Here is a 27,267-nt window from a genome sequence, read left to right as displayed (position 1 = left end):
TTTTAAAAATAGTCATGAGTGTGCACCCATTGAGGGCTCATGTGTATCCAGCCACAGGTGATGTGGAAGGGGCTTGTTTTATGATGAAAATATAGAAATGCGGTGTAGCTGTACTAGAATTAAAAATTTTATGAGCCATTTCATATTTAATTTATGCATGCACTTTAGCTTTTTACTAGCATTAAAATTTCTATTTTTGTGAAATGGCTCAGAAAACTGTCAAGTTTGATCAGCTTTTATAAATGATAATCACTAATATCCATGTTAATTGTTGCTTTACTTGTCTTAAAGCTTTGAACTTGGCAGTTTTGTTGATTATTATCTGGCATGTTTTTAACATAATTTCCAATATGTAGATGTGGATGATGTCAAGTTCGTGATCAACTATGACTACCCGTCATGCTCTGAAGATTATGTCCATCGCATTGGTCGAACTGGCAGGTCAGACAAGACTGGTACTGCATACACTTTCTTCACAGCAGACAACTGCAAGCAGGCTAAAGATCTAATAGAAGTGCTGAAAGAGGCAAATCAAGTAGTAAACCCACGTCTTTATGAAATCATGGATATGGCAAGAGGTGGTGGTGGCAAAGGTAATTTTCTACTTTATACAATTGTAATTAATGTATACAAATTTTATATATTATAAAATAATGTCTTTAGTTGTACAAGTGGAAAAATATTTGATGATAATTTTTTCTTCAGGACGTAATCGTTGGAGGGGCCGTGATGATGACAGGAGAGGTTTTGGACGCGACCGTGATCGCGATCGAGTTAGTGGTGGTGGAAGGAACGGCTACAGCAATGGAAATGGCTATGGTACGTCTGAAGGGCTTGGAAGACTTAACCAGTTTAGAGGTGGAGGCAATAGCAGTGCTGTGCCCAATGGGGTGGGTGCAGGCCGAACGCATCTGAATGGTCCTCCTCCACTAATGGGTTCTGGTTCTGTGAAGCCTTCAATGAGCCAAGCGGCTAACCAGAACCAGTTTAATGGCCCCCAACGTCCACCCGTCCAGAATGTGGGAACCAACATGTCCGTGGGCATGTTTAACCAGGCTGCCACTGCTGGTGGCTTAGGCATTATGGGGGCCATGCCTAGTGCAATGAACTGGCCACGTCAGTGACCCGGCAGCTGTCCTAGTCAAGCTCCTTCCCTCCAACTGGGGCCTTGCCAAGTGGCTGCCTCAACTCTTGCCTCGGCGAATCATCATCACTGAAACAAATGTCAACCACTCCTATGATTCGTCTTGTAACTGAACTGATGATGGGGCCTCACTTGGCAAGGTTTCTCATCATATTTGTATCTAAGATATTTCTTCTTGAACTTAGTATATTGTATGCAAAGTATTGGAATTTTCTCCATTCCAACATGCTGATATAGTCTTTGAAAAGTGAATTTTTAAGATGGCATGGCATGTTTGGCAAGTGAGGCGTTCTATTCAGTAGTTACCATTAGCTAGTTTTTGAGTTTACCATTGATGATGTTGGTATCTATTACAGCTTACTGAAGTCTGGACTGGAGGTGACCACTTACTGCTGCACAATCCCCTTTCTAGGAGGTTAGAGGTTGCGCACGTTTCCACTAAGTACTTGACAGGCCCGGTTGTCAAGGGGTAGGGAAAGCTCAGCTCACCCCATCATTACAGTATGCTGACACCTGCACCATTTCCTCCTTGTCTACGGGACTGCTGTCTACTTAAGCCAACAACATCATTATTAGTTATCCTCACTGTCCAAAAGCCTGTTGAGTTATGCCAGCATGTTGTTGATTTATATACATGTATATATATATATATAATTTTTTTTTGTTTACAAACCAAATATTCCATTGTAATTTTAGTAAGCATTTTCCTAATTTCTTTATAGGAGATAATATTTTTCATTATCTGTTTGAGACAAAATTATTTGTGTATGGACCAAGAAACTGTAGCCCTCTAAATAATTAAATAAATATTGTATTAAAAGGCATGTGCTTGTGCTTAATTGATCTTGCAGTTCCTATGTTATTGTTTAATAGTGCCCTACAAATAGCAATGTGGAATGTATGGGTTTGACACTTGCTGCTTTTAGCAGTCATCTTGCAACAGTATCTACATCTTATGATCAAATGACTACTGATTGGGGAAATTTTATTGCCTTATTAATACCAGTTATAAATAACTACAGAATATGAACTTTTTACTGTTATTTGATACATGGAATAAAATGACACTGCGTAAATGAAGGAGGCCTACTACTGAGAAGACCTGTTCATTTCAATTTTAGTCTGTTGGCCATAGTTATTATAGTACAAATACATATATTGTTTATTGAACTTCAAAATGTAGAAAATGTACAAATATAAAATATTTAGAAAAATGAACACGAGTTTAATATTGAGAACCTCGTAGGAAAAGTGCAGATGAAATCAGTCTTGTTTTGATTACCTTAATTAGCTGCTCAATAATGGCTATAACTATTTGCTAGGATTCTGTAAAATGGTCAGTTGACAGGAAGTGGTGGTCTGGCTTTGTGATGGTCCCTTTATACATAATTGTTTCATGTTTATCCTACACACTATTACCTACTTTTTTTTAAGTATTCATATTTGTTTCATCTATTAATTTTATTTTGATTAATTTTAGGAGTGGCAATTTATAAGGTGGTGTACAGTATACAGGTTTATCAGAGGCCGACTGTTTGTTGTGTGGTAAATATGCAAGCATTAAAGTGCTTTCAGCCACAGTATTCAGGAAGGCTTCCAAGGATTAATTAACATGTTGGGAGTTGCAGATGTTCCTACTTAAATAGAAGATATACATGTACTGCTCATTTGGTTTCCATGGAGTAAGTAATTGTCAAAAGAAGGCACAAAGCCGGGAAGGTTATTTAGCACCGTCAAAAGGTGCTAAATGTGACTGGTCCAAGCAATAGCCTGTTCGACCATGCTCTCAAGTCTAGCATGGCCTTGGAGTAGAACTCCCAGAACCTCATCAAGCAGGTATCACTAAGGATGCCAATACACGAAAAGTACATAATGCGAACTATATCAGAGGTACAGTATCTGATTCACCAAGGATTCTATCGAGGGACATGTGACTACAAAGGACAGTCAGAAAGCAAGACATGCATGTTCTGGAAGTCTGAGCATTCAACAACAATACACTGTATGCACGACTGTAAGAGGGACGTTGCAGTTTGGACAATAAGGAGCAGGTCGGCGCTCCATTAAGTGTCTGTGAATGGCTAAGACAACCTCACCAGAGCCGTTTCCCACCGCTGGTTATGGTGGTAGGAGGATGGCCATGTGGACACACTATCCTTAAGAGCACCTGTGTGGATAGCCTCCTTAGCGGCAGTGTCCACATGCTCATTTAAGAACACACCAATATGGCTGGGAACCCAGCAAAACTCCACTGTCTGAAACCAGCTGGAGGTAAGAAACAATGTTGAATTTCAACTACTACAGGATGGACTGGACTTAAGGCCTCCAGAGCCATGACGGCATTGTGAGAGTCAACTACAACCACAAAGGAGGATTGACAGTGAGAAAGCAGTAGACGAAGAGCATAGAGAATAGCATAAAGTTCTGCCACGAAGATGCTAGTCTCCAGAGGCAGGCAAGACAACAAAAGTAGCCTACACAGTCTGCAGACTTTGACCCATCTGTGAAGAAGGAAATTGGTTCCCATGGAGGGTAGGTGTAGTAATTTAAATTTAATAGAATAACAAATATTTTATTTTGTTACTATAATGTAAACAAACCATTGCAGCTTGATGTGTGTTTATAAAGTACTGCAATCATGTTAGGAACTTCAGATCTCAAGGTAGTTAATTTTTTATCTATTATGGTTGAAGATAAGTGCTTGTGACAATGTACAGAAGCAGATGAAAATATTTAATGTTTTGCCCATTAGGATTCTCATGTGACTAGATATACAGGGGGTTGTAGATCTAATTGTAAGAGCCGAGCATCATAGTTATTGTACCTGCAGCTATCTGCCATAGGTATCGATACCCTAGCCTAATTCCGACAATTACAATGTCACAATATCTGGCGGATGCCTTTCTGCCTCCTCAAGTGTCGCTGACCTCTTGTCATCTCCAATTTCCTGAAGTAGTGCAGTTTTTTACAACATAGTGGAATGGACAATGACTATATGGAATGTAGTCTAAACAAATGAGAAACCTTGTTCTGTGTACAATCCATTTTGTCGGGGGCTATCTTGAGATGATTTCGGGGCTTAGCATCCCCGTGGCCTGGTGCTGGACAAGGGGTCTTTTTTTTTTTTTTTTTTTTTTTTTTTTTTTTTTTTTTTTTTTTTTTTTTTACACATCAATGTCACGAGTCACGAATGTCACAAGTGAAGTACCACAGGGTTCAGTTCTTGCACCGGTAATGTTCATTGTCTACATAAACGATCTACCAGTTGGAATACAGAATTATATGAACATGTTTGCTGATGATGCTAAGATACAGTCTCCGTGGTGTAGTGGTAAGACACTCGCCTGGCGTTCCGCGAGCGCTATGTCATGGGTTCGTATCCTGGCCGCGGAGGATTTACTGGGCTCAATTCCTTAACTGTAGCCTCTGTTTAACGCAACAGTAAAATGTGTACTTGGATGAAAAAACGATTCTTCGCGGCAGGGGATCGTATTCCAGGGACCTGCCCGAAACGCTACGCGTACTAGTGGCTGTACAAGAATGTAATAACTCTTGTATATATCTCAAAAAAAAAAAAAAAAAAAAAAAAAATAATAGGGAAGATAAGAAGCCTAGATGATTGTCATGCCCTTCAAGAAGACCTGGACAAAATAAGTACAGTATATGGAGCAACACTTGGCAAATGGAATTTAATGTGAATAAATGCCATGGTATGGTATGTGGAACTGGAGAACATAGACCCCACACAACCTATAAATTATGTGAGAAATCTTTAAAGAATTCTGACAAAGAAGGGGATCTAGGGGTGGTTCTAGATAAAAAAAAAACTGTCACCTGAGGACCACATTAAGTACATTGTGCGAGGAGCCTATGCTACACTAACTTCAGAATTGCTTTTAAATACATGGATGGTGAAATATTAAAGAAAGTGTTCACGACTTTTGTTAGACCAAAGATGCAGCGGTTGTATGGTGCCCATATCTTAAGAAGCACATAAACAAACTGGAAAAGGTGCAACTGACATGCCACTAAGTGGCTCTCAGAAGTGTAGGACAAGAGCTACGAGGAGAGGTTAGAGGCATTAAATATGCAAAAGACCAGAAGATAGAAGAAAAAGAGGTGATATGATCACTACATACAAAATAGTAACAGGAATCGATAAAATTGATAGGGAAGAATTCCTGAGACCTGGAACTTTTAAGAACAAGAGGTCATAGATTTAAACTCACGAAACAAAGCTGCCGGAGAAATACAAGAAAATTCACTTTTGTAAACAGAGTGGTAGACGGTTGGAACAAGTTAGGTGGTGGTGGAGGCCAAAACCGTTGGTAATTTCAAAGCGTTATACGAGTGTTGGGGAGACGTGACTCCTGTAACTACACTTAGGTAATTACATTCCCAGGAAGCAGCCCGTAACAGCTGTCTTAACTCCCAAGTACCTATTTACTGCTAGGTGAACAGGAGCCTCAGAGTGAAAGAAACTGCCCATTTGTTTCCACCTCCACTGGGGATCAAACCTAGAACCTTAGGACTATGAATCTGAGTGCTGTCCACTCAGCCATCAGGCCCCAAGTGAAGCAGGCAGCCTGTGCATATACATTACTTATATTGAGGTACCCCAAAGTTAAATTATTTGCCTTCCCCAGGATGCATCTTCACAGCATTTGACTGGCTCCTGGGAACCTATTTATTGCTTGGTGAACAGAGGCATTGAGAATGGAAATGTGCCCAACCTTCCTGTGTCTTGCCCGGGATTATGTATTATGTTGTATGTACAGTAATTGAAGTTACAAGATTCTTAGTACAGTATCTGTTTTATATTTGGTTTTCAAGTGCTTGAAATGTTGACTTTAAATCACAGAAAATTACTGCAGTGTTTTTCAGTGCATTAGTAGCAAGTTGTAGAACAGCCAATTTTGAATGTGTGGAGCTAAGCCAGTTATGTCTTGCAAGTAGTCTATGAACATCTGTTGTAGTCATTGTATATTATACAGGCTGCTGCATTGTGACCTATTGACATTTGAACAGAGCCATCAGTGTAAGTATAGTGCTCATGAGGACCTAAGTTACTTATAAATGAAGTGATAGCATTCCTCAAAGCAACAACATCTGAAACTGTGTCTTTACTCTTGTTGCTGATGGGCATGTAAGACAGCTGTATTTCAGGGTACATATATAATGGAATAAATTAGCTAGTACATTACACAAAATAGCAATATTCAGTCTGATGAGGTTGGCAGCACTTTTAGTCAACCAGTTTGCATACAGGTTGCTTGCTAGTGTATTAGCAACGCTTTCTTGCCTGCAAGCAACATCAGTCAGTTTGTCTCTTAAGTAGTATCTGTGATGTTTGATCTCTCATGACCTTTGTACAGAAGGTCATGTTCAGCTATTCATTCAGGAGTCTGCATAAATGATGAAAAGTGGTGGTCCAAGTGCTGTAGTACTGTATTTTAAGGTTGCACTATATTTCTTAATTCTGACATCCACTTTTCTTTTTGTCAGGTACCAGTACTTTCTAATCCAGTTCAGCATCATAGTAGTTACCCTAATCATCTTTTCCAATTTGTGGGGGTTAAAAAGAAAAGTTAAAGACTTTTTGGTAATCTTGGAAACTGAAATCCACCAATTCTTCTTCTTTACCAGATCTTGGCAACAATAAAGTGACACCTCTATAATAGGCCAAGTCCCTAGGAGACTTGGCTAAAACAGACCCCCAACAACTACAAACATATCCCTCGCCCAACAGGCAGTAACAATGACCATCAGAGTATTACATCAAAACCCAGGCACATCTTCAAACTCACACTGTGAGGACAGAATCAGAGATCTGGTCCATAATAAACCCTCTGAAAACTGCAAAGTACTTTCTGGGTCCCAAAGATTAGACCAAGCAGGAATAATGGGCACAGGTGCTGCTCACCCAGTATAAGCACCAAAAAACAGCCTAGGGGAAAATATACCAGTAGTTGTGTAGGTTGCTTGCCGCACATCATATAATCCTCATACAAAAACCCAGACTGCCCCCCCCCCCCTCCATCACAAAACCTCACAGCAGAGTCAGAGACCTGTGTACTTCCCAATTGGGAGCCAGCTTCTAAGAGAGAGCCAACCAAACCTGCCAGAGAAGGTAAGTTACCAGACAGAGGCAACACCAGGATACGCCTAGAGATGCTCACTAGACATGTGGGGTTCGAGGTGGGCAGTTAATCGGTCATTGCAAGAAATGAGGAATATATATATACATGCACTGTGAAGCAAACACAGAACAAACACACATGCAAAAGGCCCCTGCAAGGCAAAATCAAGAGATCAAGATAGCCAAAACTTAGTCTGAAAAACAGTAACCTGAAGAGCACTGGGGTGGGAAGAGAAGCCTAACATTGAATGTCATAAATGTTAGCACCAGGAACTTACAAATTAGTTAGTTAGGAACTTACAAACATTCCATGGAAAACTGTTCTAAGTAATACAAGTCCTACAGAAGGAATTGAAAAACTGACTTCAGAAGCATATCAAGTCTGTCTGAAACATGTTCCTTTGAGGAATGCCAGAAAGAGATCCAACATAAAAAGAGAATGCAGACGACACTATAAAAGAAAGAAAAAAATAACAAATGCTTAAGCAGACACGACTTTCCTGTCAAAGAAGGAAAAATTTAATTAGGGGGATTGAAGAAATCGAGTGGAAAGTGAAACACTCATATCAAACTGAAGAAAGGCAATTAGAACAGAAAGGAATTCAGGAAATAAAGAAAAATCCAAAATACCTCTTCACATATGTAAAATCAAAAGCAAAAACCACTGCCAGTATTGGACCTATTCGTACAAGTGAAGGTTCATACACGGAGGATGACAAAGAAATTAGTGAAATCCTAAAAAAGCAGTATGAGGACATGTTTAGCACTCCAATAAACAACATGAAAGTGGAAGATCCAGACAATTTCTTTATGCAGGATATCCAAACCCCCGTAAATATAACTGAGATCAACACGAGCGTACTAGACTTTGAAAGAGAAATTGAAAACATGCCCATGCACTCGGCTCCAGGTCCAGATTCATGGAATTCAATACAGGGGTACCTCGGTTTAAGAGTTTAATCCATTCCTGGAGATGGCTCGTAACCCGAAACCTAAGCTCATTTTCCCATAAGAAATAATGGGAAATGAATTAATCCGTTTCTGACTACCCAAAAACCTCACTTCAAGCTAAATTTTATACCTAATTCATCAAAATCTACATTACAAAAGTATGTTCAAGTTATTATTTACCCTTGCTGATAACTGCTGTTGGCATATGGAAGATGGTGAGGAGGAGAGGTGTTACTGTTTGGAAGAGGAGTCCTCTTCCATTATAACATCAGGCAGTGAGGACCTCTCAGGAGTGCATTCTCTGGCATGTTCTGCCTGCATACCACTAGGATGTGCTTGTGGCTCACTGCTTGCTTGTCTTACTAAGAAACTGTGTAAAGACATCTGTTTTTCCCTACATTTTAACACTTGTCTGTAGTAAGACATCATATTGTCATTTAAAAGGTCAATGCAATGGCCTGCTACAGCTTTATCTGGGTGAGTTTTTTCAACAAAACTTTGCAGTTCTTCCCATACTTCACACATTTTCTTACTGAGGAAGTGACATCCTCTACTGCATCTATTCACAACTATTTTCTTAGGTTGAATCTTACCACTGGCTTTCTTGGGACCCATTGCAAGATATATAATAACAACTTTTATGCTCAAATGGTCAAATATCCAACAAAACACTAAATCCTGGTGAAGAATTCTGGCAGGATAGTCACGGTGCGGGGCACTGGTAAACTGAGGGGCGATCACTGTGCTACCAAGCGCTAGGTCGGCCCGTACGCATATCAACACACTCGTATCCCGATGCAAATTTCCTGAGCAAATTCTGCTCATAACCCGAAAAACTCGTAACTAGGGACGCTTGTAATCCGAGGTACCACTGTATTTATAAAGAAATGCAAAGTGCTGGTAGCACAGGCACTCAGTATAGTGGAGGAAGAGCTTGGACACGGGGAAGATACTAGATGCACTTAAAGTAGCAGACATAGCCCCTCTACACAAGGGAGGGAGCAAAGCATTGGCAAAGAATTATAGACCAGTTGCACTAACGTCCCACATAATAAAATTATTTGAGAGAGTGATTAGGAGTCAGGTCACCAATTTCATGGAGAACCTTCACAACCCAGGCCAACATGGATTTCGAGCGGGAAGATCGTGCCTCTCGCAGCTTTTTGATCACTACCACAAAATCACTGAGGCATTAGAAGAAAAACAGAATGCTGATGTGGTATACATGGACTTTGCAAAGGCTTTCGATAAATGTGACCATGGAGTGATAGCACCCAAAATGAGGTCAATGAGAATAACCAGTAAAGTAGGATGCTAGATACTCAGTTTTCTGTCAAACAGGACTCAACGAATAACAGTCATTCATATAAAATCGAGTCGAAGCACAGTTAAAAGCTCTGTACCTCAGTGTACAGTCCTTGCACCCCTGCTTTTCCTTATTCTCATATTAGATATAGACAAAAATACAAATCACAGCTTCGTATCATCCTATGCAGATGACACAAAAATCAGCATGAAAATTACCTCGGCTGAAGACATTGAAAAACTTCAAGCAGATATTAATGAAGTTTTTGACTGGGCAACAGAAAATAACATGATGTTTAACAGTGATAAATTCCAGGTACTCAGGTATGGTAAAAATGAGGACCTTAAACACTTAAACATAATACAGGGTACAAAACACAATCAAATGCGCCCATAGTAGGAAAACAGCATGTAAAGGATTTGGGAATAATGATGTCTGACGACCTAACGTTTAGGGAGCATAACCAAGCGAATATTGCGTCAGCCAGAAAAATGATCGGATGGAGTACGAGAACTTTCAAATACAGGGATCCCATCACGATGGTTGTACTCATCAAGTCACTTGTGTTGTCACGTCTTGAGTACTGCTCAGTACTCACTTTCCCCTTCAGAGCAGGAGAGATTGCTGAAATAGAGGGAATACAGAGAACATATACGGCACGCATAGACGCGATAAAGCACTTAAATTATTGGGATCGTCTCAAAGCCCTCCAAATGTACTCACTAGAAAGAAGACAAGAGAGATATCAAATAATATACATGTGGAAGATACTGGAGGGCCAAGTACCAAATCTACACAGTAAAATAACAACGTACTGGAGTGAACGATATGGAAGAAAATGCAGAATAGAACCAGTGAAGAGCAGAGGTGCCATAGGCACAATCAGAGAACACTGTATAAACATCAGAGGTCCGTGGTTGTGCAACACCCTCCCAGCGAGCATAAGAAATATTGCCAGAACAACCGTGGACATCTTCAAGAGGAAACTAGATTGTTTCTTCCAAGAGTGCCAGACCAACTGGGCTGTGGTTGATATGTGGGCCTGCGGACCGCTCCAAGCAACAGCCTAGTGCAAGTCAAGCCTGGCCTCGGGCCAGGCTTGGGGAGTAAAACTTCCAGAACTCCATCAACCAGGTATCAACCAGGTACTAGTCAAAATGACCAGGACAAGGGTGGGGGGAGGGACGGAACAAGGAAGAATATGCATGATTCCCAGGTGATGTTTCTTGACTGGGTAGTTTTTATGTCTGCTTTATTGTCCTGTTTTCTATGCTTTGCTTACATTGGTTGGTTATTTTCGTTCGCCCACATTTCTGGTAATGTTTTGTCTAGAGTGATCTACAATCAACTGTTCCCTGCACCACTTTTAGAGAGGGGGGGGGGGAGGCAGGTTTTGGCCTCTGGTCCCTGGTTATCTTGAGATGATTTTGGGGCTTAGCGTCTCCGCGGCCCGGGCCTCGACCAAGCCTTCTTTTTGTTACATACCTCCAGGAAGCAGCTGTCCAACTCCCAAGTTCCTATTTACTGCTAGGTGAACCGGAGCATCAGTGTGAAAGCAACTCCCCATTTGTTTCCGCCTCCACCGGGAATCAAACCTGGAACCTCACAACTATGAATCCTAAGCGCTGTCCATTCAGCTGTCAGGCCCCCTGGTAGGCTCACCAGGGAGCTTACTTGGTAGGCTTATATAACTCAAAGAATCTGGCATGGATTTAATTGGGTGGAGCCTGCCAGGTAGTAAGGACTATGGAGCCAACAATAGCAGCCCTCCTAGAAAAACATAATTTGCATTCTCAACTAAGATAAAAGTAAGTTATTAAACAGTTACAAGTACTGTAGTTAGATGGATGATGGGTATAAAAAGAGAATACAAGTAACATTTGTAATATATCTATACAAATTAATGGATATAAGTGGGACAAATTTAAATTTAGGGATGGGCTGGGATTTAGACATGGGATCAGCTGGATTATTTATAGCATAGGTTAGACATTCATGAACGAGTTTGGGGGGATATAAATAGGAGCTGTCTCATATAGGCCAATAGACCTTTTGCAATGTCCTTCTGTGGGATAGTGTGTTCTTGAGAACAAGAGGAATTGTTTAGTAGAATGAGCACATTGTAAGCAGTTTATTTAAAGAAAAGTGGATTTCATGGATATAAAGTGAATGAAAGTGCCATGTAAATAAATGTACCAGTATAACAAAAAGAAAAACTAATGAGGATAGGGAGAAAATGTAAAACTTTCAGAAAACATAAAGGCCTGGAAATGTGGAGCAGGGAGACTGGTAGGTTGGGGGGGGGGGGGGGGGTGTGTGGGGGGGGGGGGGTTAGTGGTAATATTAGACATGAGAGTGATGATCTGATTAGAAGTAGATGGTGGGAGAATACTTTAATATAAAGTACTAAACATTTCATTTAATGAGTACGAGTTATAATCTCAGGCAGCAATACCGTACTAGGTATTAGGAATTATATAATGTTTCCTGTCAATCAATAGAAAGATGGGTACTGTAATTATTATACCAACACAGTCTAAATAGAAACAACCGTACAGAAATTATAAAGCACGTCTTTAAAAACGGACCATTGTACAGTAACTTTAGAAATACTGTATACTGAATGCCAGCAACCTTCCAGCACTGTAAAATAAAAATATTTATAACATTTCTTTTTTTATAAAAAACTAGATCAACTTTCAATGGGAAAAAAAAGGGTTCAGTATCAGGACTATTTTCAATTAACTGGAAGCTATGTTAGAATTTTGCACATTCTCATATGTTTTTTTATATCCATATGGAAAGTTTCTCAGTTGCATCATTATTTCTGTGTTAGATTTTAAAATCTTCACAGCCTTGGCATGTTCAATGTCCTCAAAATCGGTTCCATTTACAGAGACAATCTGATCACCTTCTCGCAACCCTAGTCGCTCAGCTTCTGTATTAGGCATCACTTTGGAGAGATATATCCCACAAAAATGTTCCTTGCCTCCTCGGATGTTAAACCCAAGCTGATGAAAAAAATGTGTATGTTAGACAATATTACACAATTTACAAGAAAAATAGCAATGGTACATAATTTGAAATATACTGTACTGCACATATGAATTTTACATTTACAAAAAACTGAAAACTTTTCATGCCTAATTAACAACCATGTAACCATGTATCCTCACATAAAAGTCAAATATTTTAGACTACCCAGTATTTATTTAAAAAAAATTTTTTAGATGAAATTAGCAGGTCAACTATTACACAAGTATTCTTTTCAAGGGGATGAAATTTATGCTTGATAGGAGTAAAAACAAAAAATTCTATATAAAATAAAACATGCCACATAAATTAATGCCCTCACCAGTAGTCTACTGGCATTTGGAAGCATGATCATCAGAAGCCTACTGCAGGGAGTACATATTAATCATAGCTTGCTTCATCGTAATAACATTTACCATATATACAGCTTAGCTCTGTAGTTTAAATTCAGTTTTCTTTTACAGGTAATGAAATTCTGAGATAATTACCTTATACTGTACATTCTGGTAGTATCCAGGCAACGTTGAGTTTAAGACAATAGCGCCTCCACATTTTAAACAAATGCAGTTTAGCCTAACCAGCCATCTACCATATTTGCATCACACAATTCATGAAATGAAACAGAGCAGTAAAAACAAAAAAATAGACAGACGATGAGTCACAATAATGTCGCTGAAGATATGAAAACTATACTGTACCACACACCAGAAGATGGCGAGGTTATCTTGAGGTTATCTTGAGATGATTTCGAGGCTTTTTTTTTTTTAGTGTTCCCGTGGCCCGGTCCTCGACCAGGCCTCCACCCCAGGAAGCAGCCTGTGACAGCTGACTAACACCCAGGTACCTATTTTACTGCTAGGTAACAGGGGCATAGGGTGAAAGAAACTCTGCCCATTGTTTCTCGCCGGCGCCTGGGATCGAACCCAGGACCACAAGTCCAGCGTGCTGTCCGCTCGGCCAACCGGGGAGACAACAACATTTTGGTCATCGTCTCTGGTTCACACTGCTCTTCCTGCTTCTAATGCTGCTGGTGTCTACTCTATTTCCTGTTCATCTTGTCTTCTCTAATACTTTGGGGAAATTGGCCACACACTAAATGACAGACTTAAAGAACACAAAAGAAGTGTTAAGTCTGCAGATACAAACAATGCTCTTGTTTGTCATGTTAAAGATTCTAATCCTCCTACTGATTGTCTTCTAAAATAATCTTTCCTGCCTCTACTCTTCACAGACGCCGTCTTGTTGAATCGGCTCTGATTCAACATGAACCTTGATCCTGACTTTGTTGCTGTTGACTCTTCCCTTTCACAGTACGTACTCAAATGTTCTAACCTTCATAACAAATGTGACCTAATATAACCCTAACTCCCTTTTTCTCTTTTTCTTTTTTCTTTCTTTTTCCTCTTATTTTTACATTACCATTCTTATACCCATTGTTACCCCTTCTTACACCCCATTATTATACCCATCCCATCCGTACCTTTCGCCTTGCTCCTAACTTTGTCTAGGAAGTTCCTCCTCGTCCACCTCTCTTGTCTACTTAATTCCCATGTCTTCCTCACTCCTATAGCCCGGGCTCACGGGCTCACTACAGGCTCACTATAGCCCGTGCTACATGGACATTTCATTCTGAGCAGCTAAATCTAAAATAACAAACAGCCTCACTCCCATCACAATCGACTTGATAATGGTCCAAGACGGACTGAAACGTCGTCGTCTCCTCATCTTCTGGTGTGTGGTTTAGTCTTCAAAAAAAAAAAAAAAAAAAAAAAAAAAATAGAAGGATGGTGAGATGACTAATTTTTCTTACTGGTAGGTTGACCAACTGACTCTGTTGGCCAGAGAGGGTGCCTGGTGTGCTGATCATGAGGAATTCTGTCTAGGTCTTTGGCCTGTCTGCGATGCTTCCCCGTGAGACAATAAGTTTACCTTATATCACTCCAAAAATAACATTGTGTTCTATTGGTAATGCTTCTAGAAATAAATACCAGTATTCTATTTGCCTTATTTCAACATTGTGACAGTTGTCTGTGAAATGGTGTAAACAATTAAACCATGTAAATGTTGGCACCATGTGTGTAAATACATGCACCAGATGGGTGCATGATGCATGTGTTTATTGTGTTTGGAAATGAGGAAATATAAGGGTTGCAAGGTTTGCAGCAGGTCTTGTGCATACATTTTAATAATGGTGAAGTAGAACCCATCAACGGATGTGTAATGCTTGCTATTATACGGTGTTCTAACATATGCACCGAGCATCGCAACTACAGTACAGGGCAGGCAACAGTAAGATAGGTACACATTTGAACCTAAATATCCAGACCTGTTTTGCTACTTTAGTATTACTTAGAAGTAATACTGTTTTGCTACTAGAAGTAATACTGTTTTACTATTAGAAATAATATACATGTCTTAAATTCATGACAATTTTGTAAGTGTTATTTTTACATACAGGATAATACACTGACCCTCAAATGTTGACCTGTTGCTATCCTAAGGTCAACTTTTACACTAGGCACTGTATATGGAAAATTCCACTTTTTTTTTCCCCAAAAATAGGAAGTCAGTTTTTACATGTGATAGACTATTACACGAGGATATACAGTAAGCATGATAAATCTGCTAGGTTACATTTTCACAACAGAATGACAAGATAGGAATTTTAAGGAACACTCACAGCATCAGACACTTTCTCTCTGATGAGAGTCACTGTCCTCGTCAAGAACTGCGTTAGATCATTATTATAGTCTGGATGATGACAACGCTGTAATGGAGAGAGTGAATATTATTTTTAATAATGACTGCAGACTCTTATCCACATTAATTATCAGATATTAAACTGATTGCTGAAGGATAATGAAATTATGCCCATTCTTCTTTACTTCTAAGACAGTATTAGAGTATATAATTTTTGAACAAAATTGTGTTCAAAACTTCAGAAACCAAAGATATAAACAAGGTAGACTGCAGGAATGGTGCCCATTTTTTTCATCAAATGAAAAATGCAACCCAGTTTTTTGGCACTGCATGTGGGAAACCCACATTTGCCATTTGTGTTTTTAAATGAGAATTGCAATAAATATAGGTTACCTTACCTTGAGGTGCTTCCGGGGCTTAGCGTCCCCGCGGCCCGGTCGTTGACCAGGCCTCCTGGTTGCTGGACTGATCAACCAGGCTGTTAGATGCGGTTGCTCGCAGCCTGACGTATGAGTCACAGCCTGGTTGATCAGGTATCCTTTGGAGGTGCTTATCCAGTTCTCTCTTGAACACTGTGAGGGATCTGCCAGTTATGCCCCTTATGTGTAGTGGAAGCGTGTTGAACAGTCTCAGGCCTCTGATGTTGATAGAGTTCTCTCTCAGAGTACCTGTTGCACCTCTGCTTTTCAACGGGGGTATTCTGCACATCCTGCCATGTCTTCTGGTCTCATGTGATGTTATTTCTGTGTGCAGGTTTGGGACCAGCCCCTCAATTATTTTCCACGTGTAAATTATTATGTATCTCTCCCGCCTGCGCTCAAGGAAGTACAGATTTAGGCTCTTTAGTCGGTCCCAGTAATTTAGATGTTTTACTGAGTGGATTCTAGCAGTAAAGGTTCTCTGCACGCTCTCCAGGTCAGCAATTTCTCCAGCATTGAAAGGGGCTGTCATTGTGCAGCAGTACTCCACTCTAGAGAGCACAAGCGTTTTGAAAAGTATCATCATGGGTATAGCATCTCTAGTGTGAAAAGTTCTTGTTATCCAACCTGTCATTTTTCTTGCAGTTGTGACGGCTACTTTATTGTGTTCTTTAAAGGTAAGGTCTTCCGACATGAGTACACCCAGATCCTTTACATTGCCTTTACGTTCTATGTTATGATTTGCCTGAGTTTTGTACGTGGTTTCCATTTTTATATTTTCAATTTTTCTGTAGGGCATGAGCTGGAACTTATCCTCGTTAAACACCATATTATTTTCTGTAGCCCATAGGTAGTAAAAAAAAAAATTTAAATTAATAAAATGCTTGTTTTTGGTATGGCCTTGGTGGTTTTCTGAAGCTATTGTGTTGAGTTGGCTTTCCCTTACTTAGTCACATTAGCCGTAAATGTCTGTATTGCCTACCAGGGACCAGAGCCAGAATCTGGCCCCTTTACAGAGGTACAAGAAGCAAGGGATTGCTATGATTACACTCTCTGAGAAAACATTCAGAAAGTGATGCAATATTGACAACTGCAAGATTCAAGGAAAATGAAGCATTGAAACAGCCAAATGATTGGTCATCAATAGGTGGCAGCACCCTGGAAGCTTCTAGCTCATGCCAACTTTACCAGAGTCATGAGCTGACACACATGGGAGGGAGGAGTGAATCAGGGAGCCACAAAGGCCCTTTCAGAAAGAGGTGTTTCAATACGTTCAATGCCAGTTTTCTGGAGGAACCAAACGGTGCCTCTTTTGAAGCTAATAACAGAAGAAGGGAAGGAACTGTCAGGAGAAAGTACCCAGCCATTATGACTATAACAATTGGAAGGGATCTGGATAAGGATTTGGGATGGGATGGGAGAAAGGAATGGTGCCCAACCAATTGGATGGTTGGGTACTGAATGCAGACCTGCATGGGACTAACTAGGGAAGAAGAGTGAAAAAAAAATAGGTGTGCTAAAATGAGACGCCAGAATGGAAAATGTGACGCAGGGCAACACAAACCTGATGTGGACCAGACATTGACCAGGTAATGTGCTGGCAGGACCCTGTCAGACTGTCGAAACCCTCAACACCGATTATCACCCCATGACATATTACAAAACACCACAGACAGCCACAGATATGCAAACATATCGACCTAAGGATAGACTGCAGGCTAGCAACACATAATATCATTACAGACAACCTGATACAAACGAGCCTTGGAACCGAGACCCATGGAGACCAGATCAACAGCATGGGTCAAGTAGATAGTGATGGGTGTGGCATGCAGACAGCAATGAACTGCTACAATTGGTTAAAACAAATGATGTACACTTGGCAGGACAAACTGAACTAGAAGCCATCTGTTTCATTCTTTGCCAGAAATGAAGGCTGCAAACAAAGAAACTGCCTGCCAGGGCCAAAAGAACAGAACCCTTGCTGCAGAAGGAGAGCATGAAGCTCCCTCAGCTGATAAATGGAGGTGAGGGCCGACAAAAAATATCCTGAACCGAAGGAGGAATCAAGAACTGTGGAGAAAGAAAAACCAACACCCAATTGAGAGACCAAGATGACTCAGGAGGTGTATGAGCCAACCAGAGGCAAAAAAAAAAAAAAACAGCATTGAATGTAATGAAATGCCATTTTCTGAGCGAGTCCAGGAGGCTCCCCGGAGCTATCTAGGCTGAATGGATATGTATACTGTATCTTTCTGGCATCAGTCAATACATGGAGTTCTTGCCTACCGGGGACCACAAGCCAGAACCTGGCCCCCTCTAGAGAGGCACGAGGAGCAATGGTCTATAGAGACTCCACTGTGGTTGGGAGCATTCTATGTCTGCCATCGACTAGGACAGGCACCCAGAAAGGTAGGCATCTCAAAACAAACCTCTATTCTGGTAAAACTATTGCAACCGAAGGCCAAACAAATGGACAGAACTACCCAAACGAAAATTAGCAACCTCCCCCCCCCTCCCCGGGAGGGGAAGGGGGAGCCCCAGACCCACCTGCAGGCGATCCAACCTTCAGTTCTTAGGCTGGATGTCAAAAACTGAGAGAAACACTGCCAACCAGAGGGAGAGATGGATGCTGGGGAGCCTCCAGGACTTACCCAGAAAATGGCAATTCATTACATTCAACGCTGGTTTTCTGGGGGGAGCCCCATCGGCTCCCCGGAACTACCTCACTACAGATAAGGAAAAGAGGGAAGGATCCGGGAGGTGGACACCATGTGCCCTGACATAAAAACAAGACCACAGACTAAAAGAAAGGTCCTTGCCGACGACCCAGGAGACCCGAACCCTAGAACAGGAAGGGGGCAAGTACGGGAATCCGGGCAAAGCAAAATGTGTCCACAGCCCCAGAGGCCAAGATGTGCAGAGAACAGTGAAGAGCCACAAATGAACAATAAAAGAAAGCATTCCTCGGCCTGACCAACCAAGCAGCAACCGAAGGACCCCTCAGGAAGCGGCAGACCCGAACATCATCACCCGAGAAGGAGACTGCATCAAAAGAACAACCTACCACGAGGACCAATGAGGCAGAAAAACACGGGTGCCAGAGGAGAGCCGGAAACTCCCCGACACGACCCCTAGAGGTCAACACTAACAGAAGAACGAGACCCGAAAAACAAAAATACACCAGAACCGAAGGGATCACAACAAACCGAGGAGAAGAAGAAAAGACACTACCCGGGCGAATGACCAGGGACAGCACTTGAAGCGCAAGATCAGGCCGGAGGTGAAACAACGCCCAAGACAGCAAGCGGAATGGAGCAGAAGTAACTGCAACACCAAACCCTAGCTGGAGTGGCTCCGCCAGCGCCACCCAATACGAGGCAACAGCACATGGCACCAGAAGACGGTCCCAGAACAACCCTGAAGGGAAAGACAAGACAACCCTATCAAAGACCGAAGAACCCTTTGCAGTGATAGAAAAACCAGAAGGACCGCCAGGAAACCACACACTGCCGCCGAGACGAAGCACGCAGGCGGGAGACCAACAATAAAGCCACCAGCACCCCCACCACAAGCGACGAGAACACGAGACAAAAACTCCAGACATGAAGACTCGAGGGGAAGAACGAACCAGCCCCGTACAGGGCTGGACCGATCCGCAAAAAGAGGTGGAGCCGCGGGAAGCCCCTCAGGATCGGAACCAAGCCCCCAAACAAGGCTGGTAAAAACCAGAAGGAACGGCCACCAGGGAACCAGGAACCCAATCTCGACGAGCCGAAAAGGAACCAACCCGGACGAGCAGAAACGTCCCGTTCGGGAGGACCCCCCCCCCAGGACCCGGGAAGGACGAACAAGGCCAAACACCAAAGAGCCAGGGCCCAGGCAGAGGCCAACGAGACGCGAAGCAAACAGTTCTTGTCTATGTCCGATATGAGGATGAGAAAAAGTACTGGAGCAAGCACAGTACCCTGGGGGACTGAGCTCTTCATGGTTGATGGGCTGGATTTTATTTTGTTGACTATTACACATTGGGTTCTGTTAGTCAGGAAATTGTAGATCCATCTGCCTATTTTCCCGGTAATTCCTTTTGAACGCATTTTATGTGCAATAACACCATGGTCACATTTATCAAAAGCTTTTGCGAAGTCTGTGTAAATTACATCAGCGTTTTGTTTGTTTTCCATAGCATCTAATGCCATATCATAGTGGTCCAGCAACTGTGACAGGCAAGAGCGCCCTGTTCTGAAACCATGTTGTCCGGGGTTATGGAGATGCTGTGATTCCATGTATTTTGTGATTTTACTTCTTAGCACTCTCTCAAAAATTTTTATGATGTGCGATGTTAGTGCTATCGGTCTGTAATTTTTTGCCTCTGCCTTATTTCCTCCTTTATGGTGGTGCTATCTCTGCTGTTTTTAGTATGTCAGGGATAACGCCAGTATCTAGGCTTTGTCTCCACAGAATGTGAAGGGCCTGCGATAGTGTTTTTTTACAGTTCTTGATGAATATGGAGTTCCAAGAATCCGGGCCTGGTGCAGAGTGCATAGGCATACTGTTTATGGCTTCTTCAAAATCTAGTGGGGATAGGGCGACGTCTGATATATGATTTGATGTTGGTATCAGAACCTGGGCCCCTGGTAGGGGCCCAGGTTCTGGTTCGTGGTCCCCGGTAGGCAAGAACTCCATATATTGACTGATGCCAGAAAGATATACATATCCATTCAGCCTGGATAGCTACGGGGAGCCGACGGGGCTCCCTCCAGAAAAGGCACTAAACAATGTGCGAGTCACCAATAAGAGCGACCCCACCAAAGCTGAATGATAAGTGGCAATAGTATGGAGCATAAGATGCTGATCAACAAACAACTAAGACTAAAGAGACAAAAACATTGCTACGGATGCAGAAGAAATACAAAAAGAGAAACGAGAGACAAAAGGACTGCTAACAAATTTCACACTGTTGAAGTGATGAAGGATACAAGTGGGATACCAACAGCTTGGCCACCTGTGCATCATACAACTGGCAATAGACCTGTAGCGGGAATTTCAGATGTATAGGTCAGCATCAAACATCGAACCATCAAGGTACGAACTACCAGATCAGTCATGAAATAAGGCTGATCTGCTGAAAGCAGTAGAACCGCAAACGAGCATCAAAGTTTTGGCACTGTGCTCAGAGCCAGGAACCAAGGCTCAGTGGGTCACCAAGGAGCCAGAAGAACTTGGGGAGGGGGGGAGGGAGAAGAAGAGATAAAGGAACCCCTACCATGTCCTCACCAGCCAAATGGCATCCACTGCAAGAGCACAATCGGGGAACAGAGGCACGTAGCAGGGAAGCCGCCGTTTCAATGCTGATATGAAGAGGTCCATTTTGGGGTGACTTAACATCTCACAAAGCCAGCAGGAGGAAGTGCAGCTGATGGTCCACTCCAGAAAATAGGGATGGAAATGACAAGAGACCTTCTGCAAGAACAGTGGACACACACATACCTCATGTTAACTGTTTTGAGAACCAAATCCTGAGAACCCAGAAATTGAGTTGGATGCACTGAACCACTAGGAACCAGTCAAAATGGAGCCAAACAACATAGTCTGGAGGAAGATGAACCTCCAAAGGGCCTACCACTCCACAGCAAACTCGTGCACCATGCTGTGGACCCAGCCAATGACCGTGGGAAGCTTGGTGAGCACTGGAACAAAACTGCAACCCAACGCCAAAGCATCTGTGAACATATCGAGTGATGGGGAAGAAGGCACAATGGAACTGAACACAGAAAAGTGCAAAGAGGAGGTTGACAACGCAAGAGCCAACAAAGGGGGTCAAATATGGCACAAGCCCGACAGTCCCAGCAATGGTAAAACAAATGGAACTGTAAGAACCAGTAAAGTGTCTGGACCCAAACAATGACCAGTGGAAACACCATGCAGGCAAAGTGCAGGATTCCACACAACGACTTGACTAACTGCTGTGTTACTTGAGGCCAGTCCAACACCAGACAGCAATACCTGTACTGTCACAGGTGGAGCAAAGCCACTGGAGGCAGAGAAGAGAAGCTGACCGGGAAACCTAAACAGACCCAACCAGGTCCAAACCTGGGATCGAACCAACTGAGACTTTGGCCAGCCCAACAGGAGCCTGGCAAGCTAGGAAAGAACCAGAACCCTGGTGTGCTGACATGCAGATGGGGTGGAAGCTCAAACTAGCCAGCTGATGAGAAAGACCAAGACATGGACCCCAAAAAGAATCTCTGTTTCATCCCAAAACCTCAGGGAAATTGGAACCCCCAGGAATTAACCCCAAGGTCCAGAGACCACAATCAGAAACTGCTTCCAAAACCAGATAAACCCTAGTGAAGGAATGATGCAAAAGGTCAGCCAGAGAAGCAAGATGTACAGACCTGCGAGGGCAGGAATGTTCTGCATGCCTGCAGAGACCTGAAAGGGGACTGGGAATAACTGAGAACCCCACGAAAGACTGACAGAGAACTCGAAGAAGCCTAAAACCAACCACATCCTAACAAATACAGAGCCCAGGTGGAGGATCCACAACCCATCATTCTGAAACAAAAGGGAGGGGAGAACCCATGAAACAACACTGGAAAGCCCACAAACTGCTTGATTAGGAATGGCAAAATGAGCCATAAGTCCTCCCACAATACAGGGTAACTCTAAAGGGCCTTGGCAAAAATAAAATCTGAAATCCAGCATGAGGCTCAGAGCCCCTCCTCAAAAGTACCTAACCAAGGGGCTGGAAAGTAGCAGTTGCTGCTGAAAGGGCCAAAGAAATAACCTACACAGGAAAGAGAAAAGACACAAAAAGGGAAAAGGCAGACAAGAGGGTCAAAGAAAGCCAAACCCAGTACCTGAGTCAGCATGGTCTGCTGAAACGTGCGGTGAGTCAGGGAAAAACACAACTACTCATAGGAGGGGAGTGAGCAGCCTGCACAGAGCTATTGAAGCAAGAAGGGCAGGCAACAAGGCAGCTACACTTGGCACAGATGTCAGAACATCTAGGCTGCCATGGAGCTGGTCAGAGACCAACTCAACTGCCTAGATGTGCATAACTCCTGCCGAGTGAGCACAAGCCCTAAGATCCCGCATCCAGAGCAAAGGCAGCCAGACTCAAGAGTTGCCACCTACCCAAGTCCTTTGGGAGAACCAGAGCAAACAAGCAGCTCCCAGGCTCTGCAAGAGAGCACTACCAATGAACACCTGAAAGGCAAAAGCCACTACTGTCACTCTAGCATCCAGGCATGGCAAAAGTTAAGCCAGACCTCCAAATGAAAAAGAGAGGGCTGTCAGCAAACCAGGATGAATCAGGAACCTGGAAACAAAACCGGAAGGTAAAAGCCATCCCAAACCCAAAAGAGACTGGACTCATAAGGGAAGCAAGATTTTGAACCTGCAGGAGAAACTGAAAAAGGGCCTGCTCAAGTCAAAGTATGCCAGGATAATGGAAACCTCCAACAAAATAATGCATCTGTGACCTAATTGTTGGACCTAAGAAGCAGTAGGAGACAGCAAAACTGACTATCAGATTGCAGCAAAATTGATAGGTAATCCTCAAAGTCACAAGTAACGAGTGTGGGCTAGGTGGGTAGAATCATAACAAATCATACCAAAGACTCATGGGGGAACTGCAAGAGTCTGAAGAAATGTAACCAAGTGCACTAGGGATGCTCACTGGAAGAACTGACACTAAACACAACCTTAGGATATACTTGGCTATGAAGGGCAACAGAGGCATGCCATATCAACAAGCGTGCAAACCCCTAGCACACCTCACAACAATAAACCCTAAACGCCCCAACCCACATGGTCTCGCAGAGGTGTCAAAGACTTGTGCTACCCAGGGCAAAACGCTATTCAGCAGACTGGCCACTCAGAGGCAAACTCCCAAACTCACCAGAGAAAGCACTTTTAGAGCAGGAGCAATGCTAAACCTGCACTTAACACATTCAGCTCAAAGCAAAGAACAGACCAAGTCCATGCAACAAGTGAAGCCTGAAACAATTACTATGGGAACAATGCACAAGCAAATTACCCCCTACATGACACTGTCCAAAAGATGGTCTATACAGTACTTATCGTGAAAAGAAGTTGGACTCGCTACAGCCGGCGCCTCTGGGAGGTCTGTATTCACAGACATCAGCGGTAGATCTCAGGAAAAGATGGCCCAGAGGCTAGTTGCTCCCAGAGTGCTACCTGTTGGTGGTCTGTTGTAACTAAAAGGGTTCCAACTAGTTTCTGAGTGAATTGTTTGTGGACTTATTTGGCTGTCTCAACTTATTTGACTTTGTAGAGGGAGCCATCTCACCAAGATAGCTTCAGAAAACTACTGTTTGACGCCTCCAAATATGGCAAACTGGTCTATGGACTGGAAACCTTAGTTAAGTGGGACAAGTCTGGTCCAAATTAGTCCATCTGACCAATGTGCCACTGGATATATAAAGGTGCACTTCAGATGTCACACAGACCCCCAGAAGGAAACAATAATCTTGTTTAAACCATAAGGAATCCCTGTTAAGGATACCTAATAAAATTACTGTATTAATGATGCCTTGAATTGACTAAATTATACTGTATTGGCCTCTTACCTCATCTAGTTGCATCCATCGAGGGGCATACTCGTAAGCAGGAAGTTCAACCATTGATGATGGGTCCATTTTTCCTTGACCTCATATGATTAATATTAATCTGTTGAAAGTTACTTAATGTTAAAGTCTAGCAGTTAAAGACAAACCATAACAGAGCAGCAGAAATTGACAATCTGAGAAGCCTGGGATGATATTAAGAGAATCGACAAAATAAAAAAATGAAATTACTATGGAGAGATGGGGGAGTTAAAGAGTCAATAAACTACAAGAGTGAGGAGAAACATACCAAGATTTTTGGCATGTTCAACAAATGTTTAATGGTAGGCTGGTGAAGAAAATTTTTCATTTTCCACACAAAATATGGTATGGGACAAACATGGGTGGAATATTTTTGTTAGGAAGGAGTGATTATAATTGTATGGAATGAATGTGACAATTCATAAGGAAAACTGTGCTTCTCCAGTTTTATGAAGTGTTGGGGTACTGTATTTTATTACTGCAATCAGATACTTGTTGTATGGGGCATCTTTCTATGACTGATGGATGGGTTCTAATGCCTAGGTCCTTTTTCTTCATCAATCTGCTGCATGGTAATGTTGTTGATTTGAAATTGGTGATGTGCAATGATATGTTCTGACCTTTTGTTGAAAACTTACAAATATTTTTGTAATATTGAAAACTGCAAGACCTTATATGAGGGGCATAATAATAAACATCGCAACTATCAAATAAACAACATTATCCGTTTTGCAGTTATGAAGTTTGCTTTTGGTATAGTTTTCTGTGTAATAACTGCAGTAATGATTATCAATGTCAGTTTGCATACAAGAAGAATGGAGAAGATTAGTTGAGGATATAGAAATTAGAATATGGTATGAGGAAATTATATGGCAGAGTATAGTGTTATGGTTTCATTTACCATCTATATGGGCAAAACAGAACAAGGGGTAAAAATTGGATAATTAGATAATCTAAAGTGTAAAATACCAAAATATGGAGTTAGATATAATGATATACAGTACTTACACACAAAACCTAATTAATAGTACAGTAATATTAGAACAATAAAATATTGTACAAGAACATAAAACTGTAACTAGTACTGTATTACTGAGCAAATATACAAGTAAAAATTGAGCAGACAGAAGCAGAGGCACCTAACTGCTGCCCAAACTGGAATCATCTATTCCTCTATTATGGTTAGCTTGGTAGTTTAGTTGATAGAGCAGCTGTCTCCTGTGCTGGGGTCAAGTGTTCAAGGCTCCTAGTATCCAGGGAAATGAAATGTCCAGGGTATTGAAATGAAATGTCCAATATCCACAGTATATACAGTACTGACCTTTCCCAGGATGTAACCCACAACTGCCTATGTCTCGGGTACCTATTAACTGTAAGGTATATAGAGGCATCAGGTGTGAAATGTGCAAAAATGTCTTGCCCTGTCCGGGAACAAAGCTTTGAGGATTATTCTTGGGTGATCTTGCATCACAAAGATAATTAGTATGTGAAAGGAACTATATATTCCGAATGTCATTGATCGTGTCACAGAAATTAACTCAAAATGGTATAAAAATGCTTAGGAAAAGTCATCCTAACCCTTGCACAGAAGCCCTCCAGAATTTCTTTATTGAAGGTAAACACAACTAAAAATGGATAACTACCTTACCTTGAGATGATTTCGGGGTTTAGTGACCCCACGGCCCAGTCCTCGACCAGGCCTCCTCATTGCTGGACTGGTCAACTAAGCTGTTGGACACGGCTGCTTATTTATTTATTTATTTTATTTATTTATTTATGCATATACAAGAATGTACATAAGGAATGTGAGGATACAAATATGGTAATTACAGTCTTGTAAAGCCACTAGCACGCGCAGCGTTTCGGGCAGGTCCTTAATCTAAGAAAATTTTAAGGAGGTAAATACTTGCAAAATTATAGACAAAAAATGATAACAGATTACATGAAATGAAAAAAAAAGATGAGAGAAAATTGTAGGTACAGTATATTAAAGCACATAGGTAGCTAAGATTGATTGCAATGACAGCTTGAATGGTAGTTGACAAAAAAATTGGTAGGCATAATACAGCAGAAACAATATAAGATTGGTTGCAATGACAGCTTGAATGGTAGTTGACAAAAATTGGTAGTCACAATACAGCATATGGCTAGCACATAAAAGAAGACAGCAATGAACACAATGATAAGGTTGTTTGAAATTACATAAAAATTAGGAGATTGGGTAACACTAGGTACAGAGCAAATTTAAAGCTCAGTGTAGGAAACTAAGAAGATGAAGTTAGGTACTTTTTGGTTTTGCTTTTAAATAAGGCAAAAGTTTTACAGCTTTTCAATTCACTAGGGAGTGAGTTCCATAAACTAGGTCCCTTAATTTGCATAGAGTGTTTACACAGATTAAGTTTGACCCTGGGGATATCAAAGAGATATTTATTTATGGTGTGGTGATAATGGGTCCTATTACATCTGTCCAGGGAGAGTTTCAGAGCATGGTTTGCATTTAAGAACAGGGTTTTGTAAATGTAGTTGACACAAGAGAATGTGTGGAGGGAGTTAATATTTAGCAAGTTTAGGGATTTAAACAAGGGAGCTGAGTGTTGTCTGAAAGCTGAGTTAGTTATCATTCTGATAGCAGATTTTTGCTGTGTGATGATGGGCTTAAGGTGGTTTGCAGTGGTAGACCCCCATGCACAGATACCATAATTAAGATAGGGGTAAATTAGTGCATAATATAGTGAGAGGAGAGCAGAGTTAGGAACATAATATCTGATTTTGGAGAGTATACCAACTGTCTTAGAGACTTTCTTAGTTATGTGTTGAATGTGGGTGCTGAAGTTGAGTCTCTTGTCTAGGAATAGGCCAAGAAACTTGCCATCATCTTTATTACTGATGTTAATGTTGTCTATCTGTAGCTGAATTGCATTTGATGATTTGCTTCCAAATAAGATGTAGTAAGTCTTTTC

At 41.7% G+C, this 27,267-nt stretch overlaps 2 protein-coding genes across 13 annotated transcripts in view; one reads left to right on the top strand and one right to left on the bottom strand.

Annotated features, from left to right (window-relative positions):
- LOC123766410 (probable ATP-dependent RNA helicase DDX17) overlaps window positions 1–2,362 on the top strand; it is a 34,287-nt gene extending 31,925 nt beyond the window's left edge. For 6 of the 7 annotated variants that reach the window (XM_045755492.2, XM_045755488.2, XM_045755487.2 and 3 more), the window contains 2 exons: window positions 357–593; window positions 706–2,362. In XM_045755492.2, the coding sequence (XP_045611448.1) occupies window positions 357–593; window positions 706–1,124 (656 nt within the window). In that variant the 3' untranslated portion in view covers window positions 1,125–2,362. The remainder of the gene's footprint in view (window positions 1–356; window positions 594–705) is intronic. The other variant, XM_045755493.2, reaches the window with a different exon arrangement.
- The window catches only part of LOC123766413 (PDZ domain-containing protein 11), a 43,812-nt gene continuing 18,839 nt past the window's right edge, over window positions 2,295–27,267 (bottom strand). For 5 of the 6 annotated variants that reach the window (XM_069308189.1, XM_045755499.2, XM_069308188.1 and 2 more), the window contains exons 2-4: window positions 24,290–24,389; window positions 15,254–15,340; window positions 2,295–12,551 (exon numbers count right to left, since the gene is read on the bottom strand). In XM_069308189.1, coding sequence (XP_069164290.1) covers window positions 12,282–12,551; window positions 15,254–15,340; window positions 24,290–24,358 — 426 coding nt within the window. In that variant the 5' untranslated portion in view covers window positions 24,359–24,389 and the 3' untranslated portion in view covers window positions 2,295–12,281. Of the gene's footprint in view, window positions 12,552–15,253; window positions 15,341–24,289; window positions 24,390–25,451; window positions 25,737–27,267 lie in introns of those variants that run through there. The other variant, XM_069308190.1, reaches the window with a different exon arrangement.

The sequence above is a fragment of the Procambarus clarkii genome, chromosome 62 (genome assembly GCF_040958095.1).
Source record: "Procambarus clarkii isolate CNS0578487 chromosome 62, FALCON_Pclarkii_2.0, whole genome shotgun sequence".
NCBI lineage: Eukaryota > Metazoa > Arthropoda > Malacostraca > Decapoda > Cambaridae > Procambarus > Procambarus clarkii.
This window is presented reverse-complemented; position numbering and strand designations above follow the sequence as displayed.